Source organism: Gobio gobio (genome assembly GCF_949357685.1).
Source record: "Gobio gobio genome assembly, chromosome: 5".
Taxonomy (NCBI): domain Eukaryota; kingdom Metazoa; phylum Chordata; class Actinopteri; order Cypriniformes; family Gobionidae; genus Gobio; species Gobio gobio.
This window is the reverse complement of record NC_137101.1, coordinates 60438491-60460943: the sequence shown is the minus strand read 5'-3', so window position 1 is coordinate 60460943 and position 22453 is coordinate 60438491. Positions and strand designations below refer to the sequence as shown.

At 37.5% G+C, this 22453-nt stretch overlaps 1 protein-coding gene across 3 annotated transcripts in view; it reads left to right on the top strand.

The window, feature by feature from the left end:
- Nucleotides 1-362: 362 nt before the first annotated feature.
- The window catches only part of LOC307127095 (uncharacterized protein), a 33659-nt gene continuing 11568 nt past the window's right edge, over nt 363-22453 (top strand). Inside the window, exons 1-3 of one of the 3 annotated variants that reach the window (XM_079818090.1) lie at nt 363-430; nt 1099-1264; nt 3239-6465. In XM_079818090.1, coding sequence (XP_079674216.1) covers nt 1099-1264; nt 3239-4650 — 1578 coding nt within the window. In that variant the 5' untranslated portion in view covers nt 363-430 and the 3' untranslated portion in view covers nt 4651-6465. Of the gene's footprint in view, nt 431-1098; nt 1265-3238; nt 6466-20754; nt 20823-21404; nt 21964-22453 lie in introns of those variants that run through there. The other 2 variants (XM_079818089.1, XM_079818088.1) reach the window with 2 other exon arrangements.

Here is a 22453-nt window from a genome sequence, read left to right as displayed (position 1 = left end):
TGTTGAATATTTTTTTGAGTCAGGGGCCCTATATTTTAATATTATATTATACAAAAGTTTCTTGTTTTTGATTAAACTTACTTAAAAAAAATGCCTTCATCAAAAATAGGGTTGTTGAAAAAGTTCTCTGCCCCTTGTATAAATGATTTCTGCACACAAACATTTGTGTTTAGCATTTACAGAATCTCACATATTAGATGTGGCTCAAACTCTTTCTTTGGTAGTTATTTTTAGCAAATCATTGACCAACACGCATTTAAATATGTATTTCTTCAAGAATTCAACTGATAAGTGTTTTATTAATTGTATTTGAATGTCTACACACATCTGTGACTTGAGCATGTGATCAGGACTTTTATTTTGTAGTGGAGATGTGATGTCATAAGGCTGCGCCACACTCCTGCATCTGTTGTGATTCTGCTGAAGAAAGGTTTGTGTTTTAAGCTTTTAAAGTGTTTAAATCAATGCAAACTTTTCAAATATTAAATTAATCTTTGATTATTGACCTTAACATTATAATGCTTAATCTTACATTAATTAACTTTATTTTGTGAGAGTAAAGCTCCATACATGAGTAACAGATGTGTCTCATTTCTGTCTATATATCGTGAATCAGTTTATCATGAACATGAATTCAGTCACTGGCGAGTAGAGATGAGAGAAACTGAGCTTTTGAAACTCAAGAGTCAACTGAATCAATCTCTACACAGAATGATTTACTGAATCGACTCACTCGAATCACCTCAAACACTGATAACTCCTGCTGGTAAAAACAGAAATGCAACGAGAACAAACAAACAACTGTAATGACAAATTCTGTAAACTCACGGAAGTGTAATCTATTAAATGTAATATACAAATATTATGAATTAATAATTATTAACATTTATTAACAAAAATAAATGTAGCAAAAAATGTCTAAATATGAACACTCCTTTATTAATTAGTAGTATTTTGAGTGTTTTTAGAATTTTTTGTTGTCTAATCAGGTAATTTAAGGCCATTAACTCTCACTCTGACTGACTCTCTTACCAGTGACTGAACTACTGATTTAGTTTGGATGTGTTTTTTATTTCTGTGATTATTCTTATCTTAAAGATGGTGTTTATTAAAGCGGAGAGTGAAGATGTGAAGATTGAAGAATCATTGAAACACAAAGAATCAGAGGAACAAACAAAGATGGTGTTTATTAAAGAGGAGAATGAAGACGTGAAGATTGAAGAAACATTGAGAGTGAAACATGAAGAAACTGAGGAACAAACAGGTTGGTTTCATTCTCAAAGTTGAACTCAGTCATTTGATCCTTATTCAAATATCCAGCTCTTTTATGTAAAAATATATTTATTGGTAATATACATACAAGTGTGAAATATGTAAGTGCACTGGGTGTATCAGCACATTCCCTTTCTTCATCATAACAATTAACAAGAACAGGAAAGAGATATAAACAAAATTAAATAAATTAAATGCACAATTATAGAATTAAAATGGCCCCATCTGCATTTGTAATCACACTCTTTTGCAATTTAATTTATCATGAAATTAAGCATACACCATTTATCTAGTGTAACATATTAATTTTGTCATCATTTGCTATATCCTGCAAAGTAAACCATCAGATTGAAAAGAGAAAACTAAATATAAAGATGTTCATTCATGTTTATTTTTTAACTGAAGAGATGATTGCGTTCACTTGCGCGCCGTGCTGCCGCTTGAACTGACGCGCATATACAGTGATCAGTCACTACAGATTATAAAGAGCATAAAAAACGGCATTTATTGTTTGAATTTCGTGATATATGGACAGAATAATTCATATGTTTGTGTGGGAACTGGGATTGAAGTATGTTCCACGCATAAAACAAGCCCACTGTTAACTGTTAAAGATTGCATTCGGAACTGTTCGTTACACATGTGCACAGAACCGGAAGCCCTGTACCGAAACAGTTCAGTACGAATATGTGTACCGTTACACCCCTAATGTACATGCATGTACTTTTGAGAGCATGACGTTGTTGCGTGTTTTTTGGAAGAAAAAAAAGTAACACTTTTTCTTTACAAAGGCCATAAGCGAAGAGGTGAGAATGATCATGAATAATGCTGTGTTTTACACCTGAGGAGACAAAAGAACCCTTAATGAGCCACATAATGAATGAGCCTTTGAGTCAGGTATGTGAGAGGGAGCTAAGAAATGGATAAAGTGAGAGTCAAAGGCACATAAAAAAGGCGTTCTAAATTTTAAATGATCAAAAGATTGATTTGACATTACTATTTTTAATATTTTTGAAAGATGGCCGACCTCAGAAGATTAACAATCAAACTAATGTCATATTTAAGGCTTTTTAAGACCTGAGACCCAGCTCAGAAGGCTGAATTATTTTGTTACAAATTTGTCTCTTGGACAAAATAATTTAGATCTTTCCATCTTTTCTGGCTCATCAGACCTTCCACTCCATTGCCAGTATTATGTTCCCAGTTATTTTCTTTTGCTCTATGCCTTCCTCCAGTGCCTTTTTGGCAGTGGGTGTACTGTTCCATATATGTTCTGTGTTCCAGCATTCAGTGTTTTTGGTTCAGTTCCGGTGACCTAGAGTGCATTTCAATCAGATCCCTAGTTCAGTAGTCAAGAGACTGTTCAGGGAATCAGTCAATGGGCGGACTCCCTGATCAGTGCCCTGACTACTGAACTAGGGAGCTGATTGAGACGCACCCCTAGTTTTCCCCAATCTGTTTAAATAGTTATGTCATTCACCTGTGTCCTGTTAATTATCTGATTAAGCTCCTTTGTTTGCTGCATGTATATAGTTCCTGTGTTCTCCCTCAGTCTTCATCCATTCTCGTTTATGTTAGTGTCTTTGTATATTATATATTTTATACTACAGCGCTATTTAAATAAATGTGTCCTGTTAATGTCTTATTCTATGTCAGAATAGAAACACAGAATTTTATATTGTGTCTTTTATTATCTTACTGGATGGACTGGAGACTTACATAATACCTTTGGCAGTGTCCTGAACACATAGAATCCAAACATAATGAAAAAAGAGTTCAGAACGTATCCTAAAGAAAGCAGACAGTTACAAATATTGAGATTACAGGTAACACCTCTTTCAGTAGCTTTCAGTTGTGGGTTTAGGATCTAACATACATGTTTTTTGGTTTTGATGCCTTAAATGTGTTAATGTCTGTCTGTTTGGTGCCATTTAAATGGAGTTACCTTGTATTTGTTTTTTTCCAGATCTAATGGCACTCAAAGTGGAGAGTCAAGAACTAAATGAAATGGAAGAGAAAGATCAGAATGGGAAACATCATGATTTCATAACTGGAGAAAAATCATTTAGTTGCTCACAGACCGAAAAGACTTCCTCACAAAAAATTGCTCATGGGACTGGAAAGAGTTTCACTGAAAAACGACAACTTAAAGTCCACAAGAAAATTCACACTGGAGCAAAGCTATTCAGATGTAATCAGTGTGGAAAGAGTTTCAGAAAAATTAAATGCCTTAACAGGCACATAAAAATTCACTCTGGAGAGAAGCCTTTCACCTGCCAACAGTGTGGAAAGAGCTTTATTAAAAAAGCAAACCTTGAGGATCACATGAGGAGAATTCACATTGGAAAGAAGCCTATTACCTGCAAATTGTGTGGAAAGAGCTTCACTTATAAAGGAATCCTTAAAGTCCACATGAGAGTTCACACTGGAGAGAAGCCTTTCATCTGCCAACAGTGTGGAAAAAGTTTCATTCATAAAGGACATCTTAAAAGCCACATGAGAGTTCACACTGGAGAGAAGCCTTTCACCTGCAATTTGTGTGAAAAGAGCTTCACTGATAAAGGAATCCTTAAAGTCCACATGAGAGTTCACACTGGAGAGAGGGCGTTCACTTGCCAACAGTGTGGAAAGAGTTTCACCCAAAAAGGAAACCTTGACAATCACATGAGAACCCACACTGGAGAGAAGCCTTTCACCTGCCAACAGTGTGGAAAGTGTTTCACTCATAATGGACACCTTAAAAAACACATGTACATTCACACTGGAGAGAAGGCCTTCACTTGCCAACAGTGTGGAAAGAGTTTCATTCAAAAAGGAAACCTTAAAAGGCACATGAGAATTCACACTGGAGAGAAGCCTTTCACTTGCCAACAGTGTGGGAAGACCTTTATTAACAAAGCAAACCTTGAAGATCATATGAGAGTTCACACGGGAGAGAAGCCTTTCAACTGCCAACAATGTGAAAAGAGTTTCACTCAAAAAGCAAACCTTATAAGGCACATGAGAATTCACACTGAAGAGAAGCCTTTCACCTGCCAGCAGTGTGGAAATAGCTTTATTAACCAAGCAAACCTTGAAGATCACATGAGAATTCACACTGGAGAGAAGGCTTTCACTTGCCAACAATGTGGAAAGAGTTTCACTCAAAAAGGAAACCTTAAAAGGCATATGACAATTCACACTGGAGTTAGGCCTTACACCTGCCAACAGTGTGGGAAGAGTTTCATAACAGAAATAAACCTTGGATATCACATGAACATTCACACAGAAGAGAAACCATTCACATATAATCGGTGTGGAAAGAGTTTCAAACATAAAGTAACCCATAATTGCCACTTGAACATTCACTCAAAAAGTGTGGGAAAAGTTTCAGTCTAAACGAACACCTTGAAAAGACGCCAGAAAATCCACATGAGAAGTCACACTGGAGAGAAGCCTTTGTTATGTACACTGAACACTTTTGTTTTTGCCCCCATTTTTCATGAGCTGAACTCAAAGATCTAAGTGTTAGTGAGCACTTCTCCTTTACCGAGATGATCCATCCACCTCACAGGTGTGGCATATCAAGATTCTTATAATTATTGCACAGGTGTGCCTTAGGCTGGCCACAATAAAAGGCCACTCTAAGGCCACATCCACACGAAGCCAGAGCTTTCCCTAACAAATCTTTTTCCCCCTCATCTCAAGAAATATCAGTATGTGACGCTGTAATTCTGCCACAGAAATACACCAAAAAATAGAGAAGAAGACTTGGAGCATGCGCAAGATGTGGTGTGCTGACATCACCATTTCACAAAATATATGGATTGGCTGTACACACGAAAACGCAAGGGTGTCGGTTTCAGATTTATCCACTCTGGGACCCGGTTTAAAAAAATACCTGTTTCAGGCTCCCAAAACGCCAGATCCATCTGGACGAAACACTGATACAATACACATTTTTTACGTATACGGCTAAATGCATCTCCGTGTGGACGGGGCCTAAAATGTGCAGTTTTATCTCACAGCACAAAGCCACAGATGTGGCAAGTTTTTTGCTCACATTCGATGGCGTCTGGCACTTTGGAGAGGGGTTCTCTTCATGGATGAATCTCGGTTTTCACTGTACAGGGCAGATGGCATATAGTGTGTATGGCGTCGTGTGGGTGAGTGGTTTGCTGATGTTAGGGTTAGGGTTACTCACTGGAAATGTCACCCATTGAGCATGTTTGGGATTCTTTGGATCGGCATATATGACAGCGTCTTCCAGTTCCTGACAATATCCAGCAACTCCGCACAGCCATTGAAGAGGAGTGGACCAACACACAGGCCACAATCAACAACCTGATCAAGTCTATGTGAAGGAGATGTGTTGCACTGCATGAGGCAAATGGTGGTCACACCAGATACTGACTGGTACACCCCCCAACCAATACAGTAAAACTGCACATTTTAGAGTGGCCTTTTCTTGTGTCCAACCTAAAGCACACAGGAACAATAATCATGCTGTCTTATCAGCATCGGTAGATGGATTATCTCGGCAAAGGAGAAGTGCTCACTAACACAGATTTAGACAGATTTGTGAACAATATTTGAGAGAAACAGGCGGTTTGTGTACATAGAAAAAGTCTTAGATGTTCAGCTCATGAAAAATGGGGGCAGAAACAATAGTATTGCGTTTATAAATTCGTTCAGTGTCATGTCAGATAAATCTCTGAACAGGTGACACTCACACTTGACCAAGTTTGACTTGATGCTTTTTCTTTTCCTTTGGCATGTAAATATGAATACCTGTGCCGACGCCTATTGTTTCAAATATTGAGCATGTGTGTAGACATCCTCTAATTTCAGTTGTATAGCAGAATACCTCACACCACTGGCCATTTTCATTGCCCTCTATGAAGGATCTAAGGGCGTAATTTGACTTTTTGGTAAAACTTTATATTAGGGTTTGGGGATTTTCTCATTGATATCTAATGACTGTCACTTTTCTATGTTACTTACCATAAGTTACTCAGTCCGTCTTACCCATTATACCCTGCAAAATGGTCATGATGCCTAATGTATAAACAATTATTTCTGGATGAAACGATCAAACTTTTTTTTTAATGAACAAAAAACATGAGAGCACAACCATAACCATAAACCATGTTTGGAATTCATGAATAAGTGATTCACAGGTGTTCACTTTACATTAAAAGATTAGTTCACTTCAAAATGAAAATGTCCTGATTATTTACTCACCCCCATCTAATCCAAGATGTTCATGTATTTCTTTCTCCAGTGGAAAATATTTTTTTTCCATATTTTCAATTGCAACCAATGGGTTGAAGGTTGAGATCACCTGATATTGATTCTTTATAACTGATACAATACTGATTATTTGCATGGTTATGTGCCGATAATCAATATATAGAACCAATATTTATTTGTGTTATTTCTGGGCTTTTTTTTTTTTTTTAATTATAGCAACAGCACAGAACTGAACAAACTTTTTAACCAGTTATTTTTTATTCTTTATATAAAGTTAGTTAAAAATTAATCTTTTAATTTATAACAACAGCATATTAACAACAGGCAAAATAAATTTACAAAGTCTAATGTTTTCAAATGGAGAACATAAATACAACCCCAAATCAGAAAAAGTTGGGACAGTATGGAAAACGCAAAGAAGTGATTTCTAAATTTCCTTTGACTTGTATTTCATTGCAGACAATATGAACACAACATATTTCATGTTTTGTCTGGTCAACTTCATGTCATTTGTAAATATGCTTCCTTTCCTGTCATTCAGACCTGCAACACATTTCAAAAAAAGTTGTGACAGTAAAGCATTTACCACTTTGTAATGTTGCCATTCCTTTTCACAACACTTAAAAGACGTTTAGGGACTGAAGGCACCAAGTGATGAAGTGTTTCAGGTGTAATTTTGTCCCATTCTTCCTGCAAACAAGTCTTAAAGGTGGGCAACAGTACGGGGTCTTCGTTGTCGCATTTTGCACTTCAAAATGCGCCACACATTCTCTATTGGAGACAGGTCGGGACTGCAGGCAGGCCAGTCAAGTACCCGTACCCTCTTCCTCCACAGCCAGGACTTTGTAATGTGTGCAGAAGGTGGTTTTGCATTGTCTTGTTGAAATATGCATGGACGTCCCTGGAAAAGATGTCTTCTTGAAGGCAGCATATTATGCTCCAAAATCTCTATGTACTTTTCAGCATTAATGGTGCCTTCACAGAAGTGCAAGTTACCTTTGCCAAGGGCACTGACACAACCCCATACCATGACAGACCCTGGCTTTTGGACTTTGCTGGTAACAGTATGGATGATCCTTTTCTTCTTTGGTCCAGAGCACACGGCGTCCATTCCTCCCAAAAAATACCTGAAATACTGATTCATCTGACCACAGTACACGTTTTCACTGTGTGATGGTCCATCCCAGATGCCTCCGAGCCCAGAGAAGTCGACGGCGCTTCTGGACACTGTTAACATAGGGCTTCCTTTTGGCACAGTACAGTTTTAACGGGCATTTGTGGATGTAACTACGTATTGTGGTACTTGACAAAGGTTTGCCAAAGTAGTCCTGAGCCCATGTGGTGATATCGCTTATAGATGAATGACGATTCTTGATGCAGTGCCGCCTGAGGGATCGGAGATCACGGTTGTTCAGCTTAGGCTTGCGCCCTTGTCCTTTACGCACTGAAATTCCTCCAGATTCCTTGAATCTTTTGATTATGTTATGCACTGTTGAATGTGAAATATCCAAATCTCCTCCTATCTTTCTTTGAGGAACATTGTTTTTAAACATTTCAATAATTTTCTCATGTATTTGTTGGCAAACTAGCGATCCTCGGCCCATCTTTGCTCCTAAAGGATTAGACCTTTCTTGGATGCTGCTTTTGTACCAAATCATAATTACAATCACCTGTTGACATCACCTGTTTCAAATCACATTATTATTTAACCATTTTACCTCATTACTAGCCCTAAATTGCTCCTAGATTATGAAATATGTGCTGATGACAGAGCCTATGCGTTTACACAGAACGTTTCTTGCAGAGATAGGCCTAATAATTCATTTCCACAGAGCTGTAATTATTTAGATGTTTATTATATAAATGTTATATAGCAGATGTTAATGTAATTTAAGGAATTTTAAACGACTGGATCTTGTTAAAAGATGCATACGGTGACTATGCTGGAGCAACAACCCGGTGAGTTGAACGACTGAATGCGACTTCACGAGATGAGAGAAATAAACTCAGCGCTTTTATTTCCAACATGTTCTCATTCGTGGCTGTTCTTGTAATTCTTATAAATTTTGTTTTCGTAATTTGTACTTTAATAAACATGTGCTTTTTGGATTAATTTAATCTGAGTGTGGCCTCCCTGTTAATTTTTACACCACTCTGAGCCATGCTGGATGTAACATATCGTGGCTGTTTTATTTCATTTCCTGTAAAGTTACGTCTTTATTGGGAAATGACGGATTACTTGACTCTGTGAGTTTGTCTCTTTTAACACCAAGTTTAAACTACATAACATAGCCTTGGAACATAACATCTTATTTGTGCATATCTCATTTGTGCATTACTGGCTGTTATGTTAAATAAAGTTTATTACTTAAAAGATGCAAGTTATTTTACCTTTGAACACCGTTGTTGACTCATCTCCCCTCAGACGCAGTGCTTCAATTTTGGGCTTGTATGTACTTACCGATACCTGATTATGGGAAAATGCTTACATATAGGGAAACCGATATATCGGTCGATCTCTAGTTGAAGGTCCAAATCAATGCAGTTTAAAAGGAAGGGCTTCAGAGGCTCTGCATGATCCCAGCTGAGGAATAGGGTCTTATCTAGCCAAACCATCGGCTGTTTTCGGGAAAAAAAGAGACACATTTATATACACTTATATATTTTAACCTCAAATGCATGACTTTGGTGTTCTGATTTTGCACAACGTACTGTATGACGGCATCACTTCAGAAAGGTCATGGCTGTAACGTACGTGGAAGTGTTAAAACAAACGTGCAAAGACTAAATCAAACACCCATTACAAAAATAAAGGTAAAACAACAAAATCAGACAATTTTAAAGTTGGAGGAGAACATGAGATGGATTTTTTTCGGCACTGGGTCGGTACTTTCCGACGTGATGACGTCATACGCCATGAAGAAGAACAACACTGAAGTCAAGATTTTAGGTTTATATAATTTCAAGTATATAAATGTAGATTTTTTTTTCCAAAAATGACATATGGTTTCACTAGATAAGAACCTATTCCTCAGCTGAGATTCCTTTGAAACTGCATTGATGTGGACTTTCAACCTTTGGTTGCCATTGAAATCCATTATATGGAGAAAAATCCTGGAATGTTTTCCTCAAAAAACTTAATTTCTATTTGACTGAAGAAAGAAAGACATGAACATCTTGAATGAGATGGTGGTGAGTAAATTATCAGAACATTTTCATTTTGAAGTGAACTAATCCTTTAAGAGTCACTTTCAAGGTTATTACATTTTGTAACTGTTACGAGTGCAGCTCCTTGTTCCCTCAATTGGACTTGTCTGCCACTTGTTAGTGTTTTTGTTCTGTTTTGTGTCTTGTGTGTTTGCAGGGTAGAGTTGAGTGGCAGGTGCTGTGGATTACCTGTGATCAACTGACTGATAACAAGAGATTGGGCTTGGATTTGAGGCCTCTCCTTCACCAGAATTTGTATTATTATTTTCTTTTCTTGTAATTCTTATAAATTTTGTTTTCGTAATTTGTACTTTAATAAACATGTGCTTTTTGGATTAATTTAATCTGAGTGTGGCCTCCCTGTTAATTTTTACACCACTCTGAGCCATGCTGGATGTAACATATGGTTCACAAGGGGCCAATTTACATGAAGGTTTACTTTCACAGGTTGCCAGAGTCAAACATAATGTGATCTCTAAAAGCATCATGTATAACAGATGATGTGTCATAAACAATATATTGCCAAAAGTATTGGGGCACCCTCCAAATCACTGAATTCAGGTGTCCAATCACTTCCATGGCCACAGGAGTATAAATCAAGCACTAGGCATGCAGACGCTTCTACAAACATTTGTGAAAGAATGGGTCGCTCTCAGGAGCTCAGTGAACTCAAGCATTGTACTGTGATAGGTTGCCACCTGTGCAATAAGTCCATTCGTGAAATGTCGTCACTACTAAATATTCCACGCTCAACTGTTAGTGGTATTATAACAAAATGGAAGCAATTGGGAACAACAGCAACTCAGCCACGTAAAATCACAGAGTGGGGTCAGCGCATGCTGAGGGTCACAGTGCGCAGAAGTCATCAACTTTCTGCAGAGTTAATAGCTACAGACCTCCAAACTTCTGTGGCCTTCAGATAAGCTCAAGAACAGTGCATAGAGCGAATGGATTTCCATGGCTGAGCAACTCATCCAAGCCTTACATCACCAAGTGTCATCCATATGTCCTTTGCTAATTTACTCTCTATTCCAATTGGTCTCTGGAACTGCCAGTATGCTGTAAAACTCATTCAAGCCTCAGCCTCATGGCCCTAACTGAGACCTGGATCAAACCAGAGGACACTGCCACTCCTGCAGCCCTCTCTACTAATTTCATTTTTTCACTGGAATGGAAATTGAATCCCTTACCATCTCTATCTGGCAACAGCTCATTTGAATCACACTCAATCACTATTACTCACTCTGTTGAAATCCATGTTGTAGTTGTTTATCGTCCTCCAGGTCAACTGGGTCACTTCTTGGAGTAGTGGGATGTGTTACTCTCTAACTTCCCTGCGGATGGTACTCCTCTGGTACTACTGCAACTTCCACCTTGAAAAACACCAGGTTGCAGACTTCAACACTATACTGACCTCTTTTGACCTCAAGTGAGTATCTACTACAGTTGCTCACAAATCAGGAAACCATTTGGACCTTGTCTTCACACGCTACTGCTCCCCGGACAACACTTTATTTTACTCCATTGCACACCTCAGAACACTTTCTCATTACTCTTAACCTCATACTGATTTCAGACACAACACACACTCCTCCACAGGTCACCTTTCGGCGTAATCTACGCTCACTGTTCCCCTCTCGTCTATCCACTATTGTTTCATCCTCACCTCCTCCACCTGCTCAGTTTTCAGCACTGGACACTAACAGTGCTACTGTTGTCAGACTCCTTGTGCATATAAAATCTAATTTGAATTAGTACAAATAATGGCCAAATGAATGTTTGTAAATGCAAACTAATATTTCCTACTGACAGTTATTTATATCAAAAAAATAAATAACTGGCTTAAAACCATTTTTGGAGGGTGAAAATACAAACATGCCTAAGCCTTTTGCACAGTAGTATATGTTGATGTCCCAGAGATGAATGTGTATGACTTGATATGTTTATTTTGCAGCTACCTCTGACTCTTAAATGATGGCATACTACAGAAACTGGTGGAAACATCATGCTGAAGTGCTGGCTCTTGCAGCTGATTATTCAAATAGCAAAGTTGCAGAGGGCTCAGTCCAGTGAGGATGAAACTGCTTCTGTCACCTTCAGCTGATGGAAACGTCTCTTATTATGACGCTGATGCATTAGTGCTGTCTTCTGACACTGACTCTGAAGTTGCTGACAATCTGTCTGAGGATTCTGCAGAGGAAACTGCTCCTGATCTGGACTAGGAAGTTGCAGCTTGGGCAGCTACCAACAAGTGCAAGCAGCACTAAATGAACTGCTAGATTTTCTAAGGCGCCATGGACATCGCCTCCCCAAGGATGCCAGAACACTGCTGAAGACCCCCAAAAGAGTGACAATAGTTGAAATGTGTGGTGGACAATATGCTTACTTTGGTATTGCATATAACATTTCAAAAGTTTTAGCCCAGAGTCCTGCTTTCCATGAAGACGTGCATCAACATTGATGGCATTCCACTGTTTAAAATCATCAAGTATTCAGATGTGGCCAATCCTGTGCAGTTTCCACGCTTTTGCACCCTTCATTGTGGCCAAGCAAAACTCAGCCCATCAAGATTACCTGGCTGATTTTCTTCAGGAGTTGCAGCAATTTAAGCAAGACGGCATAGTCCATGGAGAGAAAAACAAAGACTTTAAAAGCTAGATTGCTTGTGAGCACTGCAGAGTTAGAGGCACCTATATGGGACAAGTTGTTATTGGTGCAGAATTGAGTATACTTGCCTACAAAGACCACCAAATTGAGAAATCCTCACTGACCCTAGCTGGAATTCCATGCATTTGACCATTTGCATTGGACTACATGCACTTGGTGTGTTTGGGTGTAGTTAGAGAATGCTTTCAACATGAAGGGAGGACCCAACACATGCAGACTGTCCTTCTAGCAAAGGAGTGAGATTTAGGATAAACTGAAGGCTTTGAATGGAGAACTGACTAGTGAGTTTGTTTGGCAGCCTAGGAGTTTACTGGAATTGGACAGTTGGAAGGCTACAGAACTCAGACAATTTCTCCTTTATACTGGACCAGTGGTTCTGAGAAGAGTGGTTTCACATGCTGTATACAATCACTTTCTTTCCTTGATGGTTAGTGTCAATCCTGTTGAATTCTGATGATACTGAGTGTGTACTGTGTGCACTCACTAAATGACTTACTAGATGATGTGAAACACTTTAAATGTGCACTGAATGGGGTTTCAGGCTTTCCATTTGAAAACTACCTCCAGACTCTTAAGAAAAGGGTCATACAATCTCACAGTCCTTTAGCCCAGGTTGCCAAACATCTAGCAGAACTAGAACAGTCTACAAAATGTAGGCCCTTTACCAAAGAGAAGTTTACTCGCATCTCCACAAGGCCACAAGATTGTTGTTTCATTATTCAGAACAAGGACTTTGTCTTTGTGATGGAAATACCTGAAGAAGGCACCTTGGTTTGCGATGTCCTAAACCAATGCGACACAGAGAGTTTCTTCAATGATCCTTGTGATTCTAAACTGCTCAACATCATCCATGCTAGAGACATCAGCAGAACTAAAAGTCGACTGATCAGCAAACAGCAGTTGAATCGCAAAGTTGTCAGTCTGCCAGTCAACCCTAATGAAGCTGACACAGGGTATATTTTGTTCCACTTGTTCCTGCATCATGTAGAACGTTACTAACTGTATTGTAAGTATGTTACTAAAACAAATGTTCCTAAGGGCTTTTCCAGAAATTATTCTTGTGAGGGTGTGGAAGTTGATTATTCTTGTCGATTCTTGTTCTGAGGGAGTGTGGAGGAGGAAATGTTGCCCTTATGTTGATTGCATGCAACACATTCAGAGAATTAAGTTGCCTAAAGTTGTTGCAGTTGCCTGAGTTACGTACCGATTTGTTCTGTTTCTTGTTCAGGTCTCATGATGTGGGTCAGGGCAGTTTGGACCCCACTCTCTGTGCCACACCAGTGGTCCCACACTTTGCTCCAGAGCTCCCAATCTCCACGCCTGTAGTGCCCAGCACCAGAGACACTCAGCACCAGAGATCCCATCCTCTGCACCACTGCTCTCCATACCAGTTCCCATTAGATAATGGAAGTAAGTATACCTTATTTTTTTTCCGACCGACAGTGGTGTTTTTTTTTTCATTCCGATTTGAATTCCAGAGTTCCAAAAGTGGCCAATATTTGGGTTTTGCCAAAACTGTGAGCCCCCAGACTCTCATTTCCACCTGGACAAGATGAACAGCAGGCGTGAGCTCAAGAATCTGGAAGGGCAAATGGTTGATGAAGGAAAGAAGAATCTGATGGTCAATATAACTTTAACAGGCCAATAGTAATACTGTTAATATCCTATTCAGTATTTTCAGTGTTCCTGATAGGTTAAAAAAATGTCTTCAGATGTCACAGTTAGTCAAGATTGGTGGTGCAAACCTTGAGGACTGTGTGAAAAATTTGATGAAAAGGTAAATTAAACTGCATAATACAGTTCTTCTCAGTCGCTTTGGTGCATTTGTCAGATCAGAATTTAAATTCTCAAAACTTTTAGATCAACTTTCACATAATCTAGTCATTTCTGCACATCATAAAATAAATGTCTCATCTCTTTGAACAAATGCTTTCGTCCACCCATGGAATAGCTTGTGTCCAATTTTCGGCTCTCTGCTATATGGCAACAAGCCCTACTGAGACATGATTACTGGCAACGCGCGACGTGAAGTTGTTAGAGATCACTGTTGCCAGATCTAGCGATAAACATTTCCGCCATTTTCTATTTTGTTTTACACGAGAGAGAGAGAGAATTTTAAACCTGTTGGAGAGCAATGGGTGAGCAACAGCAAACCTTAAAATGTATACTTCGATCTTGTAAGTATGTGTGTTTGTTTGTTTTGACGTGTTCATTATTTAAATACAATATTTGTTGTCGTGTAGGAACCGTGACATTTTAGCGGGTAACATTGCCGCGTATTTTTTTTATAACAAGCTACCCCCACGTGTACTGTAACTGTGTTTCTGTGGCCCTTAAACTCTTATGATTTGGCAAGGCAAGTTTATTTGTATAGTACATTTCATCAAAAAGGCAATTCAAAGTGATTTACATAAAACTTAACGGCAACATAGGGCTATATAAAAAGACAATATAAGAAGACATATAAAAACACTTTAAAAGAGTTGAATAACAAAATAAAAATATGATAAAACAGTTATGATAAACATGATAAAACAGTAAAAGTTATAGTGCAGTGTAAGAAATGATTCATTATTCCTTTCCAATTTATAAAAGGCAGCGACAAACAGTAAAGTCTTTAACCTTGATTTAAAAGAATAAAGAGTTGCAGCAGACCTGCAGTTTGTTCCAGATATATCGTGCATAAAAACTGAATTTTGCTTCCCCATGTTTAGTTTTGACTCTGGGGACAGAAAGCAGACCTGTCCCAGACAACCTTAGATGTCTGCTCTGGATGGTTCATAATGCAGCAGAAGATCAGAAATTTACTTTGGCCCTAAACCATTCAATGCTTTAAAAACCAGCAGTAGTATTTTGAAATCAATTCATTGACAGACAAGAAGCCAGTTTAAAAATCTTATTTAGATTTAAAGACACTACTGCAAATGATCCAGCAATCAGTCAACAAGGCACAACAATGAATGTGCAGAACAGAGCACCTTCATTCGCAGCACATTGCATGCATAAAGGAATAAAATCTTGTTGTTCTAATGCAACATTGTGGCGAAAACTATGTTTAAAGAGATATTTCATCCACAAAAAATAATTAATTACTCATCCTTTAGTTGTTCAAAGGTTGTTTCATTCTTCTGTTGAACACAAAAGAAGATATTTTGAAGAATTTGGGTAACCAAACAGTTTATGGACTTCATTGACTTCCATAGTATTTTTTCCTACTATGAAAGTCAATGGCCACCATTTTTGTATTCAATAGAAGAAAGAAACCCATACAGGTTTGGAACAACTTGAGGGTACGTAAATGATGACAGGATTTACATTTTTGGGTGAACTATCCCTTTAAGTATCTATTTATGTTCATTAAAGATATATGGCTCAGTGATAAAGAAAGACTTAAAATTGAGGGAAGAACTAAAAGTAGTTTACAATGTTACTTTTATTATCACATTCAACAGCTGGATATGGTATGGATCCCAATTACCTAAGAGAATGACATCAATTGAGAGACAGAGTTAATGCTCTTGCTGGATTAAGTAGCAGATTGGATGAATATCTAGATTTGGATGTACAGTTATGTATCTGTGGAGGGTCCATCAATGCAAGGAGATATTTCTGGGGAGGGTCCATCCACACAAGGACTTTTTTCTGAGGAGGATCTATCTTTGGATGTAGATGCTGAAGAGGGTCCATCAACTGGGGATGGTTCATCAGTAATCATGTACATTTACATTTTACATTTATGCATTTGGCAGACGCTTTTATCCTAAACGACTTACATTGCATTCAAGGTACACATTTTAAATTTTTTGTCAGTTCTTGCTTTCCCTGGGAATCGAACCCATGACCTTGGCGTTGCTAGCGCCATGCTCTACTGTTTGAGATACAGGAAAGCTTATCATGTAAATCAGCATTTACACTATGGATACAAGGAAACTGATACAAGTGACTCTAATACAGAGCTTGATTCTTCAGATTCCGATGACACACCATCATTACGCAAAGATTTTGCTGAATGGACAAGTCAAACACATGCTGCGCTAAATAAGCTGCTGGGAATCTTGAGAACAGATGGACAAAAAACTTCCAAAAGACAGTAGAACAATGCTAGAAACCCCATCTGGGTTTGAAATGTATAATATATGTGGTGGCCAGTACACGTATATTATATGTGGTGGCCAGTTCTCCAGTACCTTTCCCAAAACACATTATTTACAGGCACTGTAGACCTTACTATCAATATAGATGGTCTCTAGCCCAACTGGGAATCAAATGTGTCACACAGTTTCCTCCTGACCACATGCACCTAATTTTTCTTGGAGCTGTGATAAGATTACTCATCTTTTTGTTGCGAGGCCCAGTTATTTGCAGGTTGAAAAAAGGACAGAGTGAAAAAATTAACAAGAAGTTAGTACAACCGAAAGGTGCAATGACGAGAGTTTGCCAGGCAGCCAAGATCTCTGACCGAACTTGATCGCTGGAAAGCAACTGAACTACGGCAATTTCTGCTGTATACAGGACCACTTGTGTTGCAGGATGTTCTGTCTCCACTTTCTGTCATTAACAATCAGAATGTCTATTCTCTTGGATGATGATGATGCCAAAAGAGGACACTACCTGCAATATGCCCAAAACCTGCTGGAACACTTTGTGGATACCTGTTCTGAACTCTTTGGGGAAACTTTCCCAACACACAACATCCACTCCATCAAACACATTGCTGGTTTTTAACTTCAAGTGCTCCTTGAATGAGTTGTCCTGCTTTCCATTTGAGAATTAGTCTATAAAAATTGGTTAGAAATAGCAAAAATCCAGTCGCTCAGGTCACTAAAAGATTGGCAGAAAAGGCAAACACATGAAGCAATGGAGGCGCAAACTCCATATCGGCCAAGGCATCAAATCACTGCTTCCTGTTGGAGACTGAGCAAATTGTGTTTGTGAGGAAAAAGCAGCGAGATGGGATGTTGGTTGTGGATGTTATTGACCCAAAGGTCACGAAGCAGCTGTTTGTGAGTCAAAGCTGATTAACATCGTATATGTGATGGACAGTGACCGTTGCAGGGCGTAGAGGAAGCTTTTGGAGGCAAAGGATCTGCATAGGAAGGCATATCTTTCAATTGTTCACAGGCCATTATGTCTCGAGGACTGAAGCACGCACCAAAAAAAGAAAAGTTATGAAGACTACGTCCAAGGTAAGTTTCTAATACAACAGGGGTGTCCAATCCTGCTCCTGGAGGGCCACTGTCTTGCAGAGTTTAGCTCCATCCCCAAATTAAACACACCTGAACCAGCTAATCAGGGTCTTATTAGGCATACTAGAAACTTCCAGGCAGGTGTGGAGGCAAACTCTGCAGGACAGTGGCCCTTCAGGACCGAGTTTGGACACCCCTGCACTACAACTTTGTTGATGTAGGTTAAAATCTCAGGATTTATTTGATAATACCATGCTCCTATTGCAATTGTTTTTTTTAGACATTAGCTCATTGGAGTCCTTCATGCCATCACCACCACCCCCATGGCAGCGCCAGGGTAGTTTTTTTTTTAGTAAAACTACTTTACAAATGATTAAAGATGTAATATAACATATTTGTATGCGTTTAAATTTGTTATATTAGAGGTCCCATGTTGTGGATTTTTTAAATTATTTTATCATGTTTCCTGAGGTGTGCTTATCGCTTCACTTTAATTAATCAAAACAGAGCCGATCTATTTTTATTTATTTTTCTGAGGTGAATGCAATAAGCTTCCAGATGTTACTGATCTTTATGTATTTCTAATTCAAATATGCTTTCATCAGGGACAAAGCTGACATTCAGGGGTCGTTTTTTAGAATTACCAACACGCACCTCAACCCCAGGTAATGGAAAACCAAAACAGGTAAGTCAGGACACAGCATACCAGAGATTTAATTTGGTGGTGAAATAGTCCACTAGTAATATTTCCTAATGTCATTACAGCTTCCAGGACTCAGCGCCAATCAGCCAGGACTCCCAGAACAGTAATGGGGGCAGAGACAGATTTTGACTCTAGGTAAAAAGCCATTTCTCAGTCTGGAGGTACGGGCCTTCAATCTGCTGTAATAGAGTTTATAGGGTTAGTGATGGAAAGCTTGCAGGTCAATGGGCATCAACGTTTAAGGTTGGTGAACATTTGTACACTGATTCAAGTACTGACATTGGCATGTGTTGTTCAGGTTGTGCAAAATCGGAGGAAGAAACCTCAAAGATAGTGCCAGAAAAATGCTGGACGGGTAAAGCCTACAAAATGTGCAACATTAATCAAACATTCGGGTGTCAATACTGAATAAGTCTTTCATGTGGTCACAACGCAAATCAGAAATTTAAAAAATAATTCCTTTAACGGTCATTTTGTCTTTAACTGCAATTGTTAACCACCTTAATTTGTGTTATATTTTAGTGTTTTCAAAAATTCACTGATGTCAAAGTTCAATATGAAGGGGGGTGGTCCACTGCAAAAGGAGGCTTTTCCAAAACACTAGATTGTTCTCGGTCATTAGAGGTGTGTATGTGTGCAACAAGAGAGCTTATCTCTGTTTTTAGTCTGAATAATGGTGATGCACTATATACATATATATTATATAAGAACTGGTTGAATCATTTCTTTTAATGTGACATCAGGCTGTATTGATACGAATGATATAGTCTCAATCTGTATTGCTTTGGAAATATACATGTATCTTAAACTCTATATTGCCCAGCTCTAGAAGTCATCCAAGCAATAGAGAATGACTTCGTCACAATTAAAATTATGTCTACAATGCTTTTCTTGTGCAAATTTTTTTTTCTTGTTTTTCTGATGCCGTGATGACCAATTTCCCAGGGGGCAACAAAATTTGATCTAAGAAATGCAATCGGGGGGCATTTTAAACAGGCACCAGGGAGAGCAGTTGGGGTGGTTATGGCAAAAAAGCCAACAATTAATAAACCCTGATGCTTGAACCTGGGAAGTATGTACTGGAAGTCTTCATGGTGATCTTCATCATAGTTTGCCCTTGCTCTTTCCTCATTCACCTGACCACATCTGATAACAACTTAAATGCAAACTGTTTATTAAAATGTACTTGTCTGAATGACCTATCAACATTTACCTTAAGGTGTTGCACTCTGACCACAAAACTGTCATAAATGCCTTTGTTTATCATTTGCTTGTAATCTGCTTCTCTTCATTTACTTGTATTGAATTGGCAAACATCATGTCAAGTAACTACAAATACCAAACCTTCACCTTGTTTAATTGTGCTCAGTGGCGGACAGTAGAGGAATATTTTTTTTACTCTGCTTAAGTACATTTTCAAATGTCTATACTTTATCAGAGTGTTTTTCTTTGGAAAACTTTAACTTTACAAAATCCAAAGCGTAATGTCATACTTTTTTACTGTTTATGTTCCATATTGAATATCATTTAATACTTAATTACATTAATAATTAAATGTAGTGTATATAATAAAAGTAAACTTAACAAACTACAGGTAAGATAGCTAAATTAGTTAACACACTGCAAAAAAGGCTTATCTTACGTAGTAATTTTGTCTTGTTTCCAGTAAAAATATCTAAAAATTCTTAAATCAAGATGCATTTACTAGATTAGCAAAACAACGTAAGATATTTAGTCTTGTTTCATGCTGGGAAAGAAAATCTAAATGAAGTGCATTTTGCTTAAAACAAGTAAAATGATCTTCCCGGGTAAGTAAGTAAAATACTCTTAAAACAAGGTTATTTTTCTTACCCCACTGGCAGATAATCTTTTTTTCAGCTAAAAAGTCTTTACAATTTATGAAATGCTGATTGTATTCCAGTATACCAAACATGTGAAAAACTAATCTACAAATACTGAAGCAGAAAAGGTTTATTTATATATATATATATATATATATATATATATATATATATATATATATATATATATATATATATATATATATATATATATATATAGATATAGATATGAATGTTGTTCATGTGTGTTATACGGAGAGAGTTTTCCAACACTATAATTAAAATAAATCAGAGGACACAATAACGCAATTACACTACACAATAACATATTGCAAAATGTTGCCTATTGATTGTTGCATACCGTTATTGTTTTTGATAAAGCTCTTTTAAAAAAAATGCATCAAACAAAATGCTTGTTGGTGAAAAAAGTTCCCGACCCTGTGTATCAATGGTTTCTGCCCACAAATATGACTGTAACAGAATCTCACACATTAAATGCAGTTCAGGCTATTTAACTGGTAGTCGTCATTGATCAACATTCATTTAGATATGTATTTCACTAAGAATTCAACTCTAAACGCCTATGACAAATGACAAATGTCTACACACATCTGTGACTTGAGCATGTGATCAGGACTTTTATTTTGTAGTGGTGTTGTGACGTCATAAGGCTGCGCCACACCCCTGCATCTGTTGTGATTCTGCTGAAGAAAGGTTTGTGTTTTAAGCTTTTACATCAATGCAAGCTGTTAAATCTTTTTAATCGTTTTTACAAGTTATGTAAAATAGTTAAATTAATATTGAATGTAACATTATAATGCGTTATACAACATTAATGAACGTTATTTTTGGTGAGTAAAGCTCATCCACACATGAATAACAGAGAAGATGCGTCTCATTTCTCTCTATATATCATATCTTTATATCGTGAATCAGTTTATCATAAACATGAATTCAGTCACTGGCGAGTAGAGATGAGAGAAACTGAGCTTTATTAAACTTATGAGTCAACTGAATCTATCGCTACACAGAATGATTCACTGAGTCGACTCACTCGAATCGCCTCAAACTGACGACCATAACACTTGCCACGAGAATAACAAACGTTTATAATGACAACTTCTGCAAACCAGCTTTTAATGTTTTCATGCAAGTATAATCTATTAAATGCAATTTATAAATATGAACCTACTGTGTAGTTTGTGTTCTTTTATAATTATTATTATTTTTTTAATATTATTAATATTAATGCACTGAACTAGAGCTGATTGAGACACTCATTCTTATCTTAAACAGGACAAACACACAGAAAAACTCCTGGTGAAGCGACTGAGATCCACGTGACACACTATCATAAAGATGGCGTTTATTAAACAGGAGACTGAAGAACTGAAGATTGAAGAAACATTGAGAGTCGAACATGAAGATACTGAGGAACAAACAAAGATGCCGTTTATTAAAGAGGAGAGTGAAGACGTGAAGATTGAAGAAACATTGACACATGGAGAAACGGAGGAACAAACAAAGATGGTGTTTATTAAAGAGGAGACTGAAGACGAGAAGATTGAAGAAACATTGAGAGTGAAACATGAAGAAACTGAGACCCAAACAAAGATGGTGTTTATTAAAGAGGAGAGTGAAGACGTGAAGATTGAAGAAACATTGAAACCTAAAGAAACTGAGACCCAAACAAAGATGGCGTTTATTAAAGAGGAGAGTGAAGACGAGAAGATTGAAGAAACATTGAAACATGAAGAAACTGAGGAACAAACAAAGATGGTGTTTATTAAAGGGGAGACTGAAGACGAGAAGATTGAAGAAACAAACCTGAGAGTCAAACATGAGGAACAAACAGGTTAGTTTAATTCTCAAAGGGGGGTAAATATAGTAGCATTATTACTACTAATAAAAAACTATTTCTGTATTTTTTCAGAAGTACTATGGGATATAAATTAATGAATCCAGTCCTTCCTTACTGGGGGCTTTTTAGATATCCAGTTTATGTAAACTGTTTTGTTTTTTGCTGCAGTGAGATAAAATATTTTTTTATAGATAAAACAATTCGGTAACACTTTACAATAAGGTTATATTAGTTAACATGAACTAACCATGAACAACACCTCTGTTCAGCATTTGTTCATCTTTGTTAATGTTAGTTAATAAAAATCCAGCTGTTCATGTTAGTTCACAGTGCATTAACTAATGTTAGCAAGATTTTAATAATGCATTAGTAAATGTTGAAATTAACAAAGATAAATAAATGCTTTATATATATCATTATTAGTTAATGTTAACTAATGTAGTTGACTAATGTTAACTAATGAACCTTATTGTAAAGTAGGGCT